The 21,491-nt window shown below is 38.8% G+C and overlaps 2 protein-coding genes across 2 annotated transcripts; both read left to right on the plus strand.

Moving 5' to 3' along the window:
• The first annotated feature begins 914 nt into the window (after window positions 1–914).
• On the plus strand, window positions 915–5,293 carry LOC145958742 (uncharacterized). Its single transcript, XM_083076266.1, has 4 exons — window positions 915–1,475; window positions 2,011–2,256; window positions 2,563–3,310; window positions 4,671–5,293. Exons 1-4 carry the CDS (start codon window positions 915–917, stop codon window positions 5,291–5,293), a joined length of 2,178 nt encoding a protein of 725 aa, XP_082932392.1.
• An 11,059-nt stretch (window positions 5,294–16,352) lies between these two features.
• SDF2 (stromal cell-derived factor 2-like protein precursor) lies at window positions 16,353–20,461 on the plus strand. Its single transcript, XM_020358024.2, has 6 exons — window positions 16,353–16,762; window positions 16,878–17,024; window positions 17,583–17,723; window positions 19,051–19,100; window positions 19,186–19,315; window positions 20,047–20,461. The coding sequence occupies exons 1-6, from the start codon at window positions 16,652–16,654 to the stop codon at window positions 20,128–20,130; spliced, it is 663 nt and encodes a 220-aa protein (XP_020213613.1). The 5' UTR covers window positions 16,353–16,651; the 3' UTR covers window positions 20,131–20,461.
• Window positions 20,462–21,491: the final 1,030 nt, after the last annotated feature.

A 21,491-nucleotide genomic window follows, 5' to 3' on the forward strand; every position in this document is an offset into this window, starting at 1 on the left:
AACTCTCTTCTATTCTTCTCATACAGTGTTGATCCCCTTTTGCATTCTCTCATTCATTATTCACCCATATCGATAAATTCTCAAACTTTTTTTGTTTAATGTATTTATCAAGTTAAATAGGATTTTTCATCTAATCACTTATTAGCTTATCTAGTTTTATAATTTATGTTCATTTTCTACTGATATACGTTTTTTTATAGAGTTATTTGATATGTGCTTTTGGCGATTTGATTAATGGATAGGTTTCTTTTTTTTTTCTTCATTTCTCCCCTTTTTTTTATTGTTTCACACTGTTCTCTATATTTGTCTGTTATTACTGTTTTTTTTTTGTGCACATGGCTTACAGTAAGTGAATTCTCTAAAAATTGAACTATTTAGTTATTCTTCGTTTCTAAGTGGATTTTTTTCTACACAATACAATTTTCTAACTCTCAAGTCTTACCCAATAATACTTTTTGTACTGACCGTACCGCGAAGTCGAGCTCCAAGCTCGGCATCATAGTGCAAGATGATCTCGGGCACGCGTCGTACGACGTCAGCTCGGCATTCAGGTGAATCACAATTGATTCCCGAGAATCTCGCCCATACGAGATCCATTATCTAATTACTGATTACCGAAGATCTCGCCCCAGACGAGATCCGCCACCATATCTTATCTCAGGCCTAGAGCCCAAAGCAACCCTAATTCACTCCAAGGTACGTGCATTACTTATACGAGACTATGACTCATACAAACCCTAACTTTAGCATTGGAGTCTCTTTTGCAGGTACCACCCCCATCTTGGAGCATCAAGCGTACCAGCGAAGGAGGTTTACCGATCTTACCTGGCAGATCAGCTCTACAGCAGATTTCCGGTAAGAACATTTGGCGCCCACCGTGGGGCCGATCGAGACAGCTCTTATCGGCCATCCGTATGGTATTCACCAGAAGCCACAACAGACGTGCAACAAAGGACGTTGAACACTCAGTCACCATGGACAACGACGCTGCAACCTTGAAAAGGCTGATCGACCAAGTCGAACAGATGCGCCAGCAACATGACATTGACCTGCGCAACATGCGTGCCAAGCACGAAGCCGACCTGGCCGCAATACGAACCACTAACGAAGTTGACCTAGCAGCTCTGCGCGCGGAAAACAAGAGGGTTCGCGCTCAACCCCAGCGGCAACACTCTGATCACCCCTCCGGCTCTCAACTCAACCCCGGCGGAGCAATGCGAGGCGAGGTAAACCAGGAAGCAGAATCAACTCCCTTACGGGGAGTAGTCAGTACAATCGCAGGAGGTTTCGCAGGAGGGGGCGCCAGCAGCTTGGCCCGGAAAAAACACCTGCACAACGTCAACCGCGTACACTTCACTACCTCTGCTTCACATCAGAGCTCGCCGACGATCACTTTCACCGACGACGACTATGCCGGGGTCAACCCCAACCAGGATGATCCCATGGTTATAGTCGTGGCGTTAGCTAATTGGGAGGTTCACAAGACCCTGGTCGACCAAGGGAGCTCGGCCGACATCCTATATTGGCCAACGTTCCTTAGGTTAGACATTCCCCACTCTCTCATACAACCTCACACAGAACCCCTAGTCGGTTTTGCAGGAAGGAGCGTTCACACCCGGGGATACGTGGACTTACTAACCACTTTCGGAGCACCTCCGGATTCAAGGCGGGTCATGGTTCGGTACCTCCTCGTGGAAGCCGACACCTCCTACAACATCATCATCGGCAGGCCAACCTTGAATCACCTCGGAGCGGTGGTGTCTACCCCGTACCTCACCATGAAGTTCTCAGGACATGATGGGAAGATTATCTCCGTCAAAGCAAACCAAAAGGTGGCACAACAATGCTATACTGAAAGCCTAAAAGTTGCCCCACTCGGTGAACAATGCAAGAGCAACACCACCACTGCGGCTCACACCCGTTGACGAGCTCGATGACCTCCAGATCGGGAAACTCCCCGGGCAAACCACGAAGATCAGCAAACAGTTGACCCTAGAGTTGCGGCAATAGCTCGAAACAGAAATCCTCAAAAACGCCGACCTCTTCGCCTGGTCCAGCGCTGACATGCCAGGCATAGATGCAGATTTCATCTGCCACAGGCTAGCGATACACAAGGAGGCAAAACCAGTCGCCCAGAGGAAGAGGAAGGTCGGCGGTGAAAGACGGGAAGCCATCGTCGCCGAAACACAGAAACTACTCAACGCCGGCTTCATCCGTGAAGTCAGGTACACCACGTGGCTGGCAAATGTGGTCCTGGTAAAGAAGAACTCGGGGAAGTGGCGTACGTGCGTCGACTATACCGACCTAAACAAAGCATGCCCCAAGGACTCATACCCCTTGCCGAGCATTGACAGGTTAGTCGACGGAGCCTCCGGGCACGCCCTCCTCAGTTTCCTCGACGCCTACTCGGGTTACAACCAGATAATGATGTACCCACCTGATGAAGTACATACATCCTTCATCACCAACCACGCTAACTACTGCTACCGAGTGATGCCTTTCGGCCTCAAAAACGCAGGAGCAACCTACCAGCGACTGATGGATAAGGTTTTCCATCAACAGATCGGGAGAAATATGGAAGTTTATGTCGACGACGTGGTAGTCAAAACCACCTCGGCAATAGACCACGCTACCGACCTCGCCGAAGTATTCGCCCAGGTCAGGAAGCATAACATGCGCCTCAATCCGGAGAAGTGCGTCTTCGATGTCCAAGGAGGTAAATTCCTTGGCTTCATGATTACGAGCAGAGGGATCGAGGCCAACCCCGAGAAATGTAAATCCATCATCCAGATGCAGAGCCCACAAACGGTGAAAGAGGTCCAACGCCTAGCCGGACAGTTAGTATCATTGTCCCGATTCATCCCCAAACTCGCGGAGAAGGCAGGACCAATCTTCACCCTGTTAAAAAAACCAACGGGTTTCCTGTGGACAGATCAGTGCGAAGAGGCTTTCCAAAGCTTCAAATCTTTTCTCACAACCCCACCGATCCTACAGAGGCCGGATCACAACACCGACCTCCTCCTCTACCTGGCAGTAGCCGAAAATGCCATCAGTGCAGTCATCGTACAAGAGCACCAAAAGGTACAGATACCTATCTACTTCATCAGCCGAGTTCTCCAGGACACGGAAAGAAGATACCAAATGATCGAAAAACTGGCATTGGCGCTTGTCACCGCGGCCCGGCGGCTCCGACCTTACTTCCAGAGCCACCAGGTGGTAGTCAAAACTGATTATCCCATCAAGCAAATCATGCGAAAGCCCGAACTCGCCAGACGCATGATCGCCTGGTCAGTAGAACTATCCGAGTTCGGCATCCAATACGAAAGTCGCGGACCCCTGAAGGCCCAATGCTTAGCCGACTTCATAGCCGAGCTCACGCCAACTACTGCCGAGTGCAGACCCCTAAAATTGTCCGGGTCGGAAATAAAGCTTGAAGACTCTTGAGGACTGAAGGAAAGTCAGCCAGAAGGACTCATGGAAGGCCCTAGGAGGATTCTCTGTAGGTGTAGAGGTCTTGTAATAGCTCAAAATAAGGAAGTGGAGGGAATGAAGCCCAATACGGCCTCCCAAAAGTTCAGTACGGCCGTATTGAACATTTTGAACTACAATACGGCCGCACTGAACTCAATACGGCCGTATTGAGGTTTCTTGAACTTCAATACGGCCGCACTGAACTCAATACGGCTGTATTGAGGTTTCTTGAACTTCAATACGGCCGCACTGAACTCAATACGGCTGTATTGTAGTTCAAAAACTCAATACGGGCCGTATTGACTCCAGGGCCCGTATTGCGCCTGTTCCCTATAAATAAGACGTCATTTGGACGTCATTCAACACTTTTACACTGAGTTTTAACCCTCTTCTTGAGTATTCTGGGTTTTTTTGAGCAGTGCTCTGCCTAGAAATCACTCGGAGAGTTGATCCGACAAAGTTCTCGAGTTCTGAGCTTTTTGCTTGAGTCTCGAACTGAGTCGAAGGGAAATCCTCCGGATTTCCATAGTTAAAATTTTCTAGGAGGGAGCGAGCGGGCTTGTAGAGCGAGGAAACGCCAAAAAGCTTCCCAGTTTTACTTGAATATAAAAGCACGCTTCAAAGGTTTCTTCTTAAGACCTTCCTTTTACTGCTTTCTGTGTGTATATTTAACTGTCATCATGTAGATAGTTAAGTTATAATTGTTTAGAATAAATAGGGGTAATTTAGTAATTTCGCACTATTATTTTTAGAAATAATCTGTCATAGGGAACCCGAAAGGGGCGCTGTGGGGTGCTAACACCTTCCCCACGCGTAACCGACTCCCTTACCCGACTCTGGTTGTCATGGCCGAAGTCGATTTTTGAATCGATTGCCTTAAACTTCTTTTTCCAATGTTTTGAGTAAAACATTGGTGGCGACTCCATGAACCCTTCCTTCTTATGAAAACCGCTAATCCATGGAGGGTCCCGCTTGGGATTAACATGGATTGGTGAGCCTTTTAATAAAATTGCTCGTTTGACAAGGTCTCAGTTTGAGAATAAGTCATTCTAGCAATCCATATTTTTAAACAAATAAAAGAGTCCAACCATCCATCGCGAATGCCGAAAGCCCGTTTCGGGCAGGTGGCGACACCGAGGAACCCCAGGTATGGACTTTGCATGTTGACGGGTCCTCCAACTCCAAAGGTGGTGATGCAGGTATCATCCTAAAAGGGCCAAACCAAGTCGCCTTGGAGCAATCCCTCAAGTTCGGCTTCAAGGTGACTAATAACCAGGCGGAGTATGAGGCACTTCTTGCAGGCCTGAGGCTAGCTCGCGACCTCGGAGCTCGGAGAGTGAGTTTCAACAGCGACTCAAAACTCATGGTGGAGCAGCTTAGTGGGACGTACCAGGCAAAGGATACTATGCTGCAGCGGTACTTTCACACTGCGTCCCGCCAGATCTCATCCTTCGACGAATTCACCATAAAAAACGTGCCGCGAGAGCAGAACGCCCGAGCAGACCTCCTATCGAAGCTTGCCAACACCAAAAGACCCGGGCAGCACCGGACCATCATCCAGGAAACCTTGCACTCGCCCAGTCTAGACGACAAAATCGTCGGCGTCAGCGACAATGAAGACCTGGGATGGATGGCAGGCATCTGGAGTTACTTGAAAGAAGGAGTCCTGCCCGAGGATAAAGACGAAGCTCGAAAAATAAAGATGAGATCAGCCAAGTTCATCATTATTGGGGATGAGTTATTCAAGCGTGGCATTTCCTCTCCACTGCTCAAATGCCTGACGGCGTCTCAGGCAGCCTATGTCATCAGGGAAGTTCACTAGGGGATATGCGGCATGCACTCCGGCGCGCGCTCAATGGCGACCAGAGTACTTCGAGCTGGGTACTACTGGCCCACCCTGAAGTCGGACTGCCAAGCCCACGTCCAAAAATGCAAGGAATGTCAGTAATTCGGCAACGTACACCGACAGCCGCCTGAAACTCTCCATCACATGATGTCGGCATGGCCTTTCTCCCAGTGGGGAATGGACATCCTCGGGCCATTCCCCCCCGCGAAGGGCCAACTAAAGTTCCTCTTGGTAGCAATCGATTACTTCACCAAATGGATCGAGGCATGCCCACTCGCCAAGATCACCACCGAGAACGTGCAGAAGTTCACCTGGAAAAATATCATTTGCAAGTTCGGAATTCTTCACGCCCTCGTCACTGACAATGGCAGACAGTTCATTGCACAGGATTTCGAGGACTTCCTCCGCGAACTCGGGATCAAACACATTGCGACCTCGGTGGAACACCCCAGACCAACGGTCAGGCTGAAGCTACCAACAAAATCATCCTCCGGGAGCTTAAAAAGCGACTGCGAACCGCCAAAGGGCAGTGGCCCGAGGAACTCCCCAGCATCCTCTGGGCGTATCATTGCACCCCTCAGTCAACCACGCAAGAGACGCCCTACCGGCTGACCTACGGAGCCGACGCAATGATCCCGGTAGAAGTCGGCGAAGCATCCCACAGACGCCAAGTCTTCAACAACGAGCAGAATGCCCGAGAACTGGCGGCCGACCTCGATCTAGTGGACGAGCTTAGAGACAAAGCTCGAATCCACGAGGAAGCCTGCAAGCTCCGAGCATCCCGACGATATAACACCCGAGTAAAACCTCGATCTTTCCGAGCAAGCGACTTGGTATGGCAGTTGCTAGGCGAAGCACGGAAAAACACGACAGATGGGAAGCTCGCACCCACTTGGGATGGCCCGTTCCGAGTTACAGAAGACCTGGAGAATGGGGCCTACCGACTAGAGGAGCTCAGCGAAAAACCTATACCGCGAACTTGGAATGCTACGCATCTCAAGTTTTATTATAGTTGAACCTTGTATGAAGGAGCTGTGCACTCTTTTCCCGCCTCAATCTTTTATTCCAAAAAATAGAAAGATGGGTTTTGACTGAGAGGGTTTTTAACGAGGCACATTTACATAATCAATAAAATGACTCATTCCATTCAACTTACATCTTTTTCGCATCATTTTACGCCTAACCTCAAATGAAGGTCGAGTCTGAACCTCGGTTTATTAAGGTCAAGTTTGAACCTTCACGAAAATCTAAGGTCGAGTCCGAACCTCGGTTTATTAAGGTCAAGTTTGAACCTTCACGAAAATCTAAGGTCGAGTCCGAACCTCGATTTATTAAGGTCAAGTTTGAACCTTCATGAAAATCTAAGGTCGAGTCCGAACCTCGGTTTATTAAGGTCAAGTTTGAACCTTCACGAAAATCTAAGGTCAAGTCTGAACCTCGATTTATTAAGGTCAAGTTTAAACCTTCACGAAAATCTAAGGTCAAGTCTGAACCTCGGTTTATTAAGGTCAAATGTGAATTTTCACGAAAATCTAAGGTCGAGTCCGAACCTCGATTTATTAAGGTCAAGTTTGAACCTTCACGAAAATCTAAGGTCGAGTCCGAACCTCGGCCTCATTACAGTAAAATGTAAACCTTTACGTAACAAATATATATATATATATATATATATACAAGCAAAATTCCCAGGATTCAACACTTGAGTTCAAAGCTGAAATAAATTATGATTACAAAATTAGCCTACACAGAGGCATTATCGCTGGAACTATCCTCAATGTTGTCCTTCCGGACCAGCTTCCCGAAGCGAACGACCTTCTCCACATGCATACCGGAGAAGTCGAATCCTGGTGCAAGGAGTCTGGCCTGGCGAGCAGCCTTGAGGAAGCCCCTCTTATGCTCCACCACGATGGAGCGCTCGACCTCCTCAAGTCTCCTCTGCAATGCCGCCTTCTCGGCCTCCAGCGACGACAGGTCTACTCTCTGGGCAGCAATCTCCTGCTCTTTGCTGCCAATAATAACCTCGTCGCGGAGACGCTCCTCGGTTACCGACACCAGCTCGCCCCTCAAAAATGCGACTTCATCTTCTAGAGAGCGAACCTGCTCCCGAGAAGACATCATCTCGTCCCGGGACGAGGTAACCAGCTCCTGCAGCTCGGCTCCCTGCATCTTCGCCTCACCGAGGGCAGCAGTCAGAACCCCATTCTCCCCCTTCAGGACTTTATTCTCATCTTTCAGAGACTGAACAAGGCTTTTCAGCCTCGCCATGTTCTCCTGCTGCCTCGACCACTTGTGTTTCCAGTAATCCATAATGGTCGTTCCTCGCTGAAGAAAGATCTGGGCGGCATCAAAACTTCCCACTGGCCCGACCGACTTGATCATTACCTGATCAGCCGTGCTCAATAACCCCCTCGAAAAGAACTTCTCCGGAGTCACCGCGGCGCTCCACAGAGAGTCGACCTCCTCCGACGCACTCAAGTGCTCCAGCCGCATGGGCGCGCCCTCTTGCGCATAGCGATACGCAAGGTACGACCGCATCGGCCTGGGGCCCGGACCAGGGGTAGGGAGCCCGGAGCTCGATCCCTCCCTACGAACCTCGGCAGAAGAAGGCGCAGATACCCCAGTGCCACTCCCCGCCTGCGAAAAGCAAGAGCACTATTCTAAGAACAAAAGTATACAGAAGGGTAGAACGCCAAATACCACAGAAGGGCCAACGGCTTACCTCGCCAACAGGAGCAACAGGTACTGCACCCCGGATCACTTCCCCGGCAACATCCCCCGCTTATGGACAACAACCTCAAGTCAAAAATGACGAAAATAGAAACAAGACTAAGAAAAGAAAAATACTCATCGCGGCAACCCGCCCAATAGCTCGAGCCGGCACCTCACCGGGTTGAACGACTGACTCAACAGCCGGCGCCACCTCTTCGACAGCCACACGATTGACCCCCTCCGACCGCGGACTCCCAGAAAGGTCCACCACCCCAACTTCTACAACCTGGGAAGCAACCTCCCCTGTCTCATGAGGGGCCGAGGTCCCCCCGATCTCTCCCCCACCCCTCTTTCGTTTTCGGTTGACTTTCAGAGGGGAAACCTCATCCTCTAGAGGCTTGGAAACCCCGAGCTCGGTCACGTCGAAGCGGGGCTTCAGCTTGAGCCACAAGTCTTTTCCTATAACGCCTACAGACAGAAAATAAGGCACGTCAGCAAAGAAAGACTACACAAACCTCAACAAAATACCAAGGTGTAAAATACTCACTCTCCAAGCCCCTTTCCCTATGTGCCGAATTCTCGAGCGACAGGATGAGTTTACAGTCCAGCGGCCGGAGAAGTGCCTTAAGACCCTCAATGGCGGCTGCCTCTAGAGCCGTCAGCTGCGAAGGGTCCACCCCGTGAAACCCGGACGGGTCGGGGCACCAATAAAAAGGAAATCTTGGCAAACCGCCGAAGTGGAACACCTCATCCTCCAGAGGGTCGACGCCGACAAGCGCAACCCGGAAGAATCCCTGCCTGTAATTCTTGTAAGACTGGGAGTAAAGGCTGAATAAACCCCCATCTCTACCCCCGTTCAAAGAAAGAACGCCATAAGGCGGAGCACCCGCCTTCAACTGATAGAAGTGGAGAAAGACCCGAAGGGACACCTCTATCCCTAGAACCACACACAAGACTTGAAACGCCCTTAAGAAACCCCAACTGTTGGGATGTAGCTGGCTAGGAGCCACGTTGACATAATTCAGAAAATCACACTCAAACTGAGTGAAAGGAAGACGGACACCCAAGTCTCTGAAAAAACACTGGTAAACATAGAAATGAGGAGGGTCGGTAGGGCTCCCCATGTACACGCCCTCACCAGCCGGACAAGGCTCCAGCCGAATCATCCGAGAAATAGAGGGGTCACAAATTCTGCGTGTTCTCCAAACCGCGTTGACCTCTAAAAACGATTTGAACACGCTCCCGACCTTAGCCATCTCACGCTTAACCCAGGCGTACCCAGGAATGCCTAGCTCCAAGTCCTCAAACGGAGGCGGGTCTGCCCTCTTTTCGGCGGCGGCCTTCCCGGTAGCCGCCACCTTACCACGCGCCTTGCCCCGAGAAGGCGCAGAAGGACCGACACCACTTCCCCCAGCCATGGAAAAGACGAGAAAGACTCGAAGAAGGTCGGGGAATAAGGAAAAAGAAGACTGTAGAAAGGAAGCACCTGGTACTCTCCCTCAGAAATTAACCCTAACAACGAAGGGGTTACCGGAAACGGTGACTTAAGCGGAGGCGGAAGATGGACGAAAACGAGAGAAACGGCGTGCACAAGAAGCCACAAGAATGGAAAAGAGCCAAGTGAAAAAGGCAAGGAGGCGCGAGTGAGAGAAAAGAAAAAACTCTCCCCCAGGATTTCAAAACGGTCACGACACGTGTCACCCAAGGGACACGCCTGACCACGCATTAAATGAGACCCATTATGATAGAGGAAGCCATCATTGCATAACCGTCATGACCACTAACGCGCCGACCTCGCGTTTCGAAATACGAAACGACTTCTGCACGCGTGGCATCTTGACAGGCGGACATACGTGAAGGGTCACTTCCCCCTGGCGAGCTCAGTCTTAACTCCTCGACCTACGGTCTTTGAAGCTCGGGGGGCTAGTGTACTGACCGTACCGCGAAGCCGAGCTCCAAGCTCGGCATCACAGTGCAAGATGATCTCGGGCACGCGTCGTACGACGTCAGCTCGACATTCAGGTGAATCACAACTGATTCCCGAGAATCTCGCCCATACGATATCCATTATCTAATCACTGATTACCGAAGATCTCGCCCCAGACGAGATCCGCCACCATATCTTATCTCAGGCCCAGAGCCCAAAGCAACCCTAATTCACTCCAAGGTACGTGCATTACTTATACGAGACTATGACTCATACAAACCCTAACTTTAGCATCAGAGTCTCTTTTGCAGGTACCACCCTCATCTTGGAGCATCAAGCGTACCAGCGAATGAGGTTCACCGATCTTACCTGACGGATCAGCTCTACAGCAGATTTCCGGTAAGAACACTTTTTACTTTTGATTCCTAGACTCCCCCGAACAAGCATACGATAACATCTTGAAATTGCAAATACATTTTATTTTTTCTAATGAGAATGTATTTGTTTTGTTAGTTACGAGGTCAATTAATAGTCTTTCATTTATTATTCTTTGAATGACTCGAAATAGTTTTGTAAATTGTAACCATTAATATTTTGATCATTTCTTAGATTTATGGATTATGGAGAATAAGCTTTAAAGTTGTTCGGTTTTTTATGCAAGATTTAATAGTTTAGTTTTCTTTCTCATCTATGTCAATATTGATAATGAAATAATTGTTTTTTTTAACAGAACAATGAAATAATTGTTAGGTAATTAGTTTCCAATAGTTTGTTTTTATAACTATTAGTTAGTTTCTTTTGTTTCTCCATCTCTTATTTTCTGTCACATGGTTGTTGATACCATTCAGTAGAGAAGTAATTTTTTATTATTCACTTTTGAAAAAAAAAAAAAAAAAAGCTAACTACAAAAAACAAACTTGCTATTATTTTAACTTAACTACCTGCATAGGACAAAGGAAAATATTATTGGTGCTCTTTCTTTTTTTGTGCACATGGTTGATTGCTTTCTCATGATCATGGTGCTTTACCATAAAATCATAGAGAAGCAAATGTTGTAGGCTTGGAAGGCTCAAAGAAGGATCTCAAGGGTTGGACTTCATTTTCTATCATTACTAATCACTAAAACCGAGCCAGACAATAATTATAACGAGGGAGAATAGACAATAAATTTTATAATGTGTTGCACTATCAAATGTAGTCGAATTTAAGGATGGAATTTAACTTATTTTTTCAAAAAAAAAAAAAAATTGTTATCTTAATTATTTTAATTAATATTTTATATCTTATTACCTATTTTAACATTAAACTAATTAGAGTTAGTGAGATGGACTTAAAAGAAATACACTAAGAAAACGTAAAGGATCTAAAAGTGAAAGACAAAAAAAAGATTACATGAACTAAAATAAGACAGATTAATATTTGTTAAAACTTAAAACATATTTGAGTTTTAACATAATTTATATTGAAGCAAATTTTAGCTTTGTCATTTTTTTCTCTTTTAAAAATATTAAATAAAATGGAAAATATAATAAAATTAATTTCATTCATCTCATTTATAAGTTATTATATAGTTAATTGTATATATAAGTCACTATCTAAATATATTTATTCTTAAAATTAAATATACAGAACTTTATATTTATATTTGTGTCAAGATCAGATAATTTAAAGAAATATGTTTAATTAATTATAATTTTCATGAATAAATGTATGTTATGCGATAACTTAAAAAATATACAACATGTAAAAATATAAACATGATGAACGGCATCATAAAATTTATAAATAAAAATGTATACTCATATATATGAGTTCGTTTTGGATTGAATTTGGATAGGTTTTTAAAATCAAATATGAAATTTAATACAGCCCAATAAAAAAAAATCATTTGTTCAGAATTTCAATCGTCAATTGCAGTAATCAAGGTGAATGAATACAAGGACGAAATAATAGATTAAGGTAGACAAGGAGGTTATTGTATCGTCTTAATAAGTTGTTTCACAGTGACTTTGAAGCAAGCCCAAAGGACTTAAATGGATCAATTATGGGTCAAATTTATAACTATTCTTAATTTAATTCAGTGTTATTAAATAATTTAAATTATAAAAAAATAAAATAATTATCTTAATTGACCAAATATTTATATTTACTTTTGGAATAATATCATAATTATTAAACAAAATTAAATTTACATTACGATTCTTTAAGTATTAGAATTATGTGATTTTAATTTCTTTATTTTTAATTACATAATTTTTATCCATCAAATATCATAATTACACAGTTTTAATCTATTACAAATCTAACAACTTTTTATTTATGTGGCGCTAACAGACGGCATGACAAATAATATGATAAATGTGACGTGTCAGGGACATAATGCGATGATGCAACATATGAAAATAAGAGAAATTTTTTTTATCAAAATGTTAAAATATTAGTTTTGAATTAGTATTTTAAAACTCATATCGATCATTAACCCGATGAAAATATTGAGTGAATATGTCAGTGGTTGAACATGTCACACAACGTATATAAATAAATTTTTTTGCAAATATTTCATAATAGTCTACAATGTTATAAATTGTTTCCACTGATGGTTGATTGCATGTTTCATCCGAAAATGTGATGGAATTTTTGATAATTTTTTTAAAGAGATCTTTATTTTTAATTTTTCTTTTAACATGAGAAGGAGGAGTTAATTTTTTATAATCATATTGATTGCAAAAGCTACCTAATTATTTTGTTCCACTTTCTCTATTATGTTTTATCTGGTTTTCCAATTTGATGTTATTACAACTTTTTTAAGTGGTGTTTTCAGTAGTAGAAATAATTTTGTTATGGGTTAATTCATGCAAAAATCAAGGTAATTTTGAGCTATTATTTCTCTTAGGTTTTTTTTTTTTACCTTATTAGCAAAATCAAGAGGGAATCATGTTATAAACCTTTTTTTTTCAAAAGTTTTTTTAATGATTTATCTTTTTATAATCATAAGCATAAAATTATCGAGGTATCACCTAAAATCTCCTAAGATTTGATATTATAAAAATATTTAGATCTCTCGTAAAAATATGAATTATTGTTATTATTAAAGTTTTAGATTTAGGGTTTATTATTAAAGTTCCAACCATTATAAGGATTTGTTGACAATTTCTTTTTTACAAAAGTTGTGATAAAATAGTTTTACTCTTGAGTTAAATAATTATCTCACTATTCTTTTTAATGCTCCAATAAAATTGACAGTTAGTAACTTAACAATTTTTTCTTCTAAATTTTTAATTCTATAAGTTGAGTCAATCATGACCATTTCATTAGTTTTTTTTAAGGAATTGATAGTTTATCATATCATCAATATTCTATTTTGTAATTCTATTATCATTAAAAATATACGATCTTTCTAAATTTCACTCTTTAAATTGAATATTAGGTAGGATAGGTCTTTATAAAAAAATTATAGATGATGGTGTATTTAAAGGAGGTTGAAAATATTTTCCATGTAATTTTAATATTTCATCTTAAGTTTGATTGTCAAAATCTTCAAAAATTTTGCCTAGTTCTTCTAGGTGTATATTTTGGATGCTATTTACCTTGCTTATTTTTAGTTTATCTATTTTTTATTGATTTCATCTAATATACTTTAAAATTTATTTCCCAATTTAAATTCTTTATATTCTTTATCTGTAAATTTATTGGTTTAGCCAAAAAATCTTGTTAAATCTTATTTAAGGGGTTCTTTTGTATTTAATATTTAATAAATTACTTTATTGGCTACTTGATGAAGTAGTTGATTAGTATAATTTAATTGACTATGAATATTCTAAATATCTTTAATAACTATTTAGTGATTTGAACCTATTTTTTTACCTATCATTTTAAAAAGAGAAGTAACAACTTTATTTTGTATACTATGAAATTTAGCCTTTTCTAAAGGGGTATTAATCTTGTGTTTTCTTCACCAAATGTTTTCCAAATTTTTTTGCTGAGCCTAAAACATTTATTTGTAACTATTTTAAACAATTTTTTTCAAACCATGTAAAATATGAAGTGTTTTACTGTATTATTTATAATTTTGAATAATAATTTTTTCTATATATTTTTAAGCTCTTTTTGACCGAAAGTTTTAAAAAACCAAATTTTTTTCTTTATTTTTAGTATCTATAAGTTAGGGCTTAGTATATCTTTATTTATTTGAAACTTTTTTTATAGTATTATTACTTTCATCTTGATGTAAATCAGATTGTGTGGGTGAATGATGAGCATTAGCAATTTCATATTCATATTCGGGTATTGGGGCTATAAGGTATTGTTTAATACCTTTTAAATAAATATTTTGAGGTATTGTAATATTAGAATGATCTAGAAACCTTCTGTCCAATTTAAAAGTTGATAAAAATGAGACAAGAGTTTTAAAAGATATAAATCTCCTAAGTGAAGCAAGTGTTACTTCCACTATTCCATATTTATATTAAGTTATGTCATCTATTATGATAGGGGTTAAAGGGTTAAACGATTTTCAAGATTCTATTTTAAACTACTAGTTATTTTATTATGTCTTAAAAATTTAGGATTCGTTGTATTTGTCTTTTATGGATTTACTATAAGTAAAATAGTTTCATCTTTTAGAGACATTAACAATGCTCCAGAGGCTACTTGATTTTTTGTTACCTTATAATATATTTTATATACTGTAGTAATTGGAAATGAATTTTGGTTCCATTCATCTTCCAACATTTTTATGTCTAACATTATATTATTAGAAGTGTTATGGAAACTTTTAATTGCTATTGAATAATTCAGGTAATTATTTATGTAGATTAAACCTTGATGTAAATTAGTTTTAAGCATAGCCAATATTTGATTTTCAAGTTTTATAGGCGTGTAATCTCTTAATGCTTCAAACATAGGGGTATCCATTCCTAGCTTGAACAAAGGTTTTATGGCTACTTGGATACATCTTGTGTGAATGTGTCCTATAATTTTTAATATGTTTTGAAATTATTTAATTAGAATTCAAGGGTATGGTTTAATGGTTCAATTTTAATTCAACTTATTTTTCTTGCGTTTTTAACAATGTATTTGGTTCTAAACATATCATTCCACAAGGTTTTGTACATGGAGGACATGTCTAACTTAGGAAGAGTTCATTTAGAAATTTGGTATTCTATTTGTGAAATTATTAATTCATGTTGAATTATGGTTGAATTAGTTTCTTCTTTTTGTTCATTAATTAAATTTTCATCAAACTTTTATTTTCCTTTGGATAACATATTTATTAATCTAGACATTTTAAAACTAAAGACTTAGACCTGACAAGATCACCGCATGGTTTATTGTCACTCATTTTGGACTTACAACTTTCATCGGCTAACCAAGCGCTAGACTAACCTCCCTCCTATGATGAGTTTGATTAACAAAATGTTCTCTTAAGAAAATATTAGTATTCAAAAACTTAACAATGTAGAAACACCAAATTCAGGATTAATTCAAATTTGTTATATAAAATATCTTTTAAAATAGTTTTGTATTCTTAACAATTTACATGTAGAAACACCAAATTCAATATTAACTCGATTTCATGTTATATAAATATCTTTTAAAATAGTTTTGTATTCTTTAATCTCTTGTGTTACTTTTTCAATATTACTTAAAATTTGAAAAATATTTCTATAGACACATGGTTATTTATTTATTTTTTTATTTCCATAGACTGATACAAATTAATTTCAAAATTTTGACTTTCAACTAACAATTCAATTTGCTTATGGTCAAGGAAACTCTAAGCTCAAAAGGATCATTATAAGTTGACGAGGAAGAGGTAGTGCGATTATGTATAAAACCAAAAAAGGAGGGAGTGACAACAAAGTTGACTTGATGAGTTATAATGAAATCAATTTTGAGTCTTATTTACATAGAAAACATTTGGCTCTTTCATATAAATTGTATAAACGAAATACACGATTCTTTAATTAATAAAATATGTGTTTTTGAAAAGCAATAGTCTTCTCGTTCAAAATTTATCATAAATTTAATTATATATTTCAAAATATATATTTATATAAATTTTAAGGAAAAATTGATACATTTAAATATAATATTTATTTATATATAATTTATTATAACTTTTAATTATATAATAATAAACATGCATGTATAAGTATAATATTAGTTAAAATAAATGCATTTACTAAAAATACGTCGGATGAAGGATGTTTTCAAATAAATATGAAACAGCCCAAACACAACACTGGGCCAATTACATGAAAAGTCAGAGAGATAATTTGAGCCACTAATAGGCATCCACGTCATGCAAACGGGCACGTGTGGACATTCGATTGGGTAAAAATATGTCACGTAACGTGTCTCCGAGACTCCAGCGTGTAGAAGAAAGTAATACCCGTGTCGTTCCCAGTGCGTGCAGAAGGGGTTGAGTTGAGCGTGTATTTTTACATCACAAAGCAAAGGATCCACCTGAATGCTTTCTCTCCTTCGATCTGGATAGTAAATCGGGTCGAACCGTGGCTTCCTCCGGGTCGCAAAACCTGTCCCGAAGAAAACCTTCTTCTTCGTCTTCGTCTTCGTCTTCTTCTTCACAACAAACACCCGGGTCGACCCGAATCGTTTACCGGGAATCGAGGAGCCCCTCCGAATCCGATTTCCCGATCTGGCAGCAGAATTGGTTCATCGCATTGCTCTTCGTAATGGCTCTCGGATTCTTCGCCCTCGCTCTCTTCCTCTTCCTCACTCTCGACACCGACATCGCTCCCTCTTCCACCGCCTCCGCCTCCGCCGCGTCCTCCGAAGGCGTCGAGGTTTTGTTTTCTCTTTTCCGTTTCCTCCTCTAAAGTTAGGGATCTTAGTTTTTTTTTTCTTCAATTTTTGATAATATTAATTGATTGCATCGCTGCTTCATCGTTGATTGTACAGGTGCATGTCACTTACGGCACGGTTCTGAAGCTCATGCACGAGAAGACCAAATTTCGGTTGCATTCTCATGACGTGCCCTACGGTTCCGGTAGTGGACAGCAATCGGTTACGGGTTTCCCCAATGTCGACGATGCCAATAGTTACTGGGTAATTTCCTTGCTCATAATATTCTTTTTGTTATGTTAATTGTTTTCTGTGAATGAAAAAAAAGGAGGTGATGGTTTTGGATCGACGTGAGAGCTAAGGTCGCAGCATTACCTGTGTTTAGGATTTGAAATCTGAGTTTAGTTTTGGATACATTTGTTATCTAAAGAATTTTACACTTTCAATAATTAGAAATTGTCCTAAATATAAATTTTGAATAATTACTATATTCGTCAACAGTTTTAAAACAATTAAATAGTGGAAACTGATCGTTGGACAACCCTTGGGTCTAGACAACTAGAGATAGATAGGAAGAGATAGAAAAAAAAGAGGAGAGAGATAAGTTATAGATATGAAATATGAATGTATAATTAGTGATAGAAGGTAACAGGGAAAAATAGATTAAGAGAAATGAACAGTCTGGAGTTTACATTTATTGGGTTCCAAAAATCAAGATTCTAATAGCAGTGTAAATTAGTGTAGTTCAATTTAATTCTTAAAATTTTTGCTATACGGAATTTGGTTTCTTTCTTGACTTTAAATACGTGTATTGTTTTGCAGATTGTTAGACCTGAGCCAGGAACTTCTGCCAAACAAGGTGATGCCATTAAAAGTGGCACAATCATTAGATTGCAGCACATGAGGACGAGGAAGTGGCTGCACAGCCACTTGCATGCATCCCCAATATCAGGCAATCTTGAGGTGAGTGTACGCTTTTTAGTTGTTTGTTATCGATGTATGCGTTAGAATTTATTGATGATTGCTGTAATGCTTCTGAGGCTTGTAAAGAAACTAATGTAGCACTGTGCTGTATATTTACTGCTTTTTTATTTTATTTTTTATGTGTGATTGATTACAAGGACTCTGCATTTGGTTTGTAATTGATACAATACTGTATGCGGCACCTTCTGTTGCAGCACTGCCGTGCCTGTGCTTTGTTTTTTTTTTTTGTCTAGATCTTAGATTGGATTTTTCACTTCAAAATACTGTTTCATCTTTGCTTCAAGTTGCAAGGGATCAAGTCCCTGATCTATGCTAAATGCCACTGAAACATTGCCCAATAGTTTTTCACATATTTTGGTCGCAAAGTTATTTATTTTTTTGAGGACCAAAATTTTTTAAAGGACTAACGTGGTGAGGCATATAACTTTCAAGGAATTAAATTAAGGGTTCTTTCATTTTTGTTATTTCCCTCTTGGAGAGTATGTGATATTTTAAATAAATTGTGAATATTATTATCATACATAGCAAGATGTTTAAGGAATTTTAGATATTACACATTTATTTAGTGGATTAATGCAGTGTTAATGCGTCCCTTTCCTCACCAATCACTATCTATAAATGAAACTCTTCGCATATTAACAATAATTTCTTTACTAAATCAAACTGGAGTATTTCGATTGCTTTTTCCAAAAATTATATGCTTCAGTCCTACATCTCTATTGACACATGTGCAGTATATATCATCCCAGTGGACTCCTTTTCTTTTATCTTTAATTTAATGTTATTTCTCCATAGCTTTGTGTGAACCCATCCCCTTTTATTTTTCTGCTCATCTTTGTTACTTGAGCATTTGTCCAACTTAATTTCCCATGTTTGAATAACAGACCTAGAATCTGGTTAAATAATGATTTGAATGTATGTGTCCTCTCTTAAGGATATTATCTTAGACCCATTTTTTTTTGTGAAAGACATTATCTTCGGTTTAAGGCGATGTCTTGGGAAACTAGTGCAAAATAAAAAAAAAAAGAAAAAAAAGCTACTTATAAGTTATCTTACCGTATCTCTGTCTCCCCCCATCTATAGACCATTGCAAGAAATGTTGACGCTGCTAAAATTCTTGAACTATCCAACATAAATAGAATAATAGATATGGCCTTTTGCAATTATAGATATCTTTTTAATTATCCTCTTTAACTTTGCATTCAAATTACCTTCTGATTAAAGTTAAGATTTTGATTCAAATATGTCCTATTTTAGACTGTCTGAAAATTAGATATCTGACTTTATAATTTTGAATTGAATATAGGTGAGTTGTTTTGGAGGAGAATCTGAGTCTGACACTGGGGACTATTGGAGGTGAGACCCTTTTTTCTTCCTTCTAAATGAATATTTAGATCGCAGTTTTCTGGAAAGTGCTTTATATTGGTTTCGTTGTCTTTAGGCTTTTAATAGAAGGAAGTGGGAAGACTTGGAAGCAGGATCAGAAGATTCGCCTTCAGCATGTAGACACTGGAGGCTATCTACATAGTCATGATAAGAAATACAGTCGGATTGCTGGGGGGCAGCAAGAGGTGAGACATTGCCTGGAATATGAAAATCGTCTTTTCTCTTTTAAATAATATTTTATATGCTTTATATACCTACAAATGTACGAATAATATTTTTGATGCTTCTGTTTTTGGTGAGCGGAATGTATCATACCAACCTAGAAACGTCTAGGAAAGCAAACACCAATAGCATATCCGCCTTAACGGCATTACAAAGAAAATCTGGAATAAACTCAAAAGCTTTATAACTTTGATATACATTTTCATTCCATAATCAGCAAGTAGGTAAGCAACTTGATTAGCTTCTTGCAAAACGTGATTCCACTAAACGTTTCCTTCACACTGATGAACTCCATGAATGGCTTTAATCAAGTTAGAACACTGGTGATTATAACAACATCCTTTTACAGCATATTTATAGCACACTGAGAATCAGAATAAACCAAATTATTCCTGAATTCCTTTTCCATGGCAGTTTCAATCCTAATAATATACCCCACAATTCTTCTAAAATAGCACAAGAGCCATGGTTCGATGCTTATGGCTTTCAGTTTATCGGACCCATACATGTGTTCCATTTGGCTGGCACCTACCTAGCTATAATTTTGTTAAGTTAGCTTTTGCTTAGAATATTAAGTGCAGTGAATAATGGTGATGGTATATGTTGTCAATTTTTATAGCGATCCTATTTTATTTTATAATTAACTAAAGTGTTGGAAGTATTAACATTTTTGTCATATATCATATTTTACCAGGTTTGTGGTGTTCGTGAAAAGCGTGCTGACAATGTCTGGTTGGCTGCAGAAGGTGTGTACCTTCCGGTTACAGAAAGCAAATGAGTTGATGATTGGTATCATCAATACATTTTGTAAACCGTGGATAGTGGGAGTGGGTGTTCTGATAGCAGATGCAGATTTTCTATTGAAGGAAAATATACGGGAGAACTTAGGATGAGATAACGGTAGTAATATTTTGTTATATTATAGGTACACTTTGTTGTGTAGTAACTAGTAAGTGCACGCCAATTTTTCCCGCACAAAATACTTGTGTCTTTTGTTTTGTGATGCAATATGCTAATTCCTAATTCCTCTAATAGGACTGCGAAGGACCAAGTGACTGCAATGAATCTATTTTTCAATTGAATTTGAAGATTAATTATACTGATAAAAATGAACCTTGTGTCAACTATTTTTCCTTTTCATCTCGACATGTAAACCAAATTCGTAGAATTTTGAATGTTCTTCAAAGTGCAACAATATGTCTTGACACTTAAACCATTTTCTTCTTAACAAAAGAAAATTCTTGTATAAGTTCTTTCCTCCGAATTTTCTTTCCTTCTTTGTTTAGATTTTATTTATTTATTTATGATTTTGGTGGTGTATATATATATATATATATATATATATATATGAGGAGGGTTCAAATGACACCGGTGTAACTTTTACTAAGTGTTACACCGCTCAATAACTTTATATTAAATTTAATTTTAAAAATTCAACCGTTAGATTGAAAGTTCATATCTCTTAAATCATATATATCAAATTTTATATTAATCTAAGATGATTTGATATTTTATTTTCATAAAATAAAATTGACGTAATATATACATTTCAAAATATACTAAAATATATTTTCAAGTTGTTGTTCAATTTTAACAAAATTTATATATATATATATATATATATATATATATATATATATATATTTTGTTTAAAGAAAAGGGTCTAATTGAAGTTTTGATCTATTTAACTTGAATCATGTACAATTTTGGCTCCTTAATTTTTTTTAATCTATTCTAGTAAATTTTTAAATTTTAAATACATTTGGTTCTCTGCTAATCTTTTTAATTAAAACTTTCCAATTTATATTTTTATTCAAATATTTAGAAGAATATGATCAATTTCAGATATAGAAAATTTTAAATTTTAAAGGATAGTAATTTATTGATAATTTAATAAATTTTGAAGGATTTTGTATTTTAAGAAAATAAAATGTAAAAGTGGGATGTTGAGTGCAATTCAATTATAGAATATTATAAAAATAATAAGTTTTATTATACATAATATTCTTTAAAAAATAAAATTTATTATTTTTATAATAATCATTTTAAAAATTATGAATAAATTTGGATTATTGTAAAAAAAATTTACAATAAAATGAAATTTACTGTGCAAACTATTTTTACTTTTTTATGAATTTA

This window comes from Cajanus cajan, chromosome 6, assembly GCF_000230855.2.
Source record: "Cajanus cajan strain Asha chromosome 6, NIPB_CcT2T_4, whole genome shotgun sequence".
Taxonomy (NCBI): domain Eukaryota; kingdom Viridiplantae; phylum Streptophyta; class Magnoliopsida; order Fabales; family Fabaceae; genus Cajanus; species Cajanus cajan.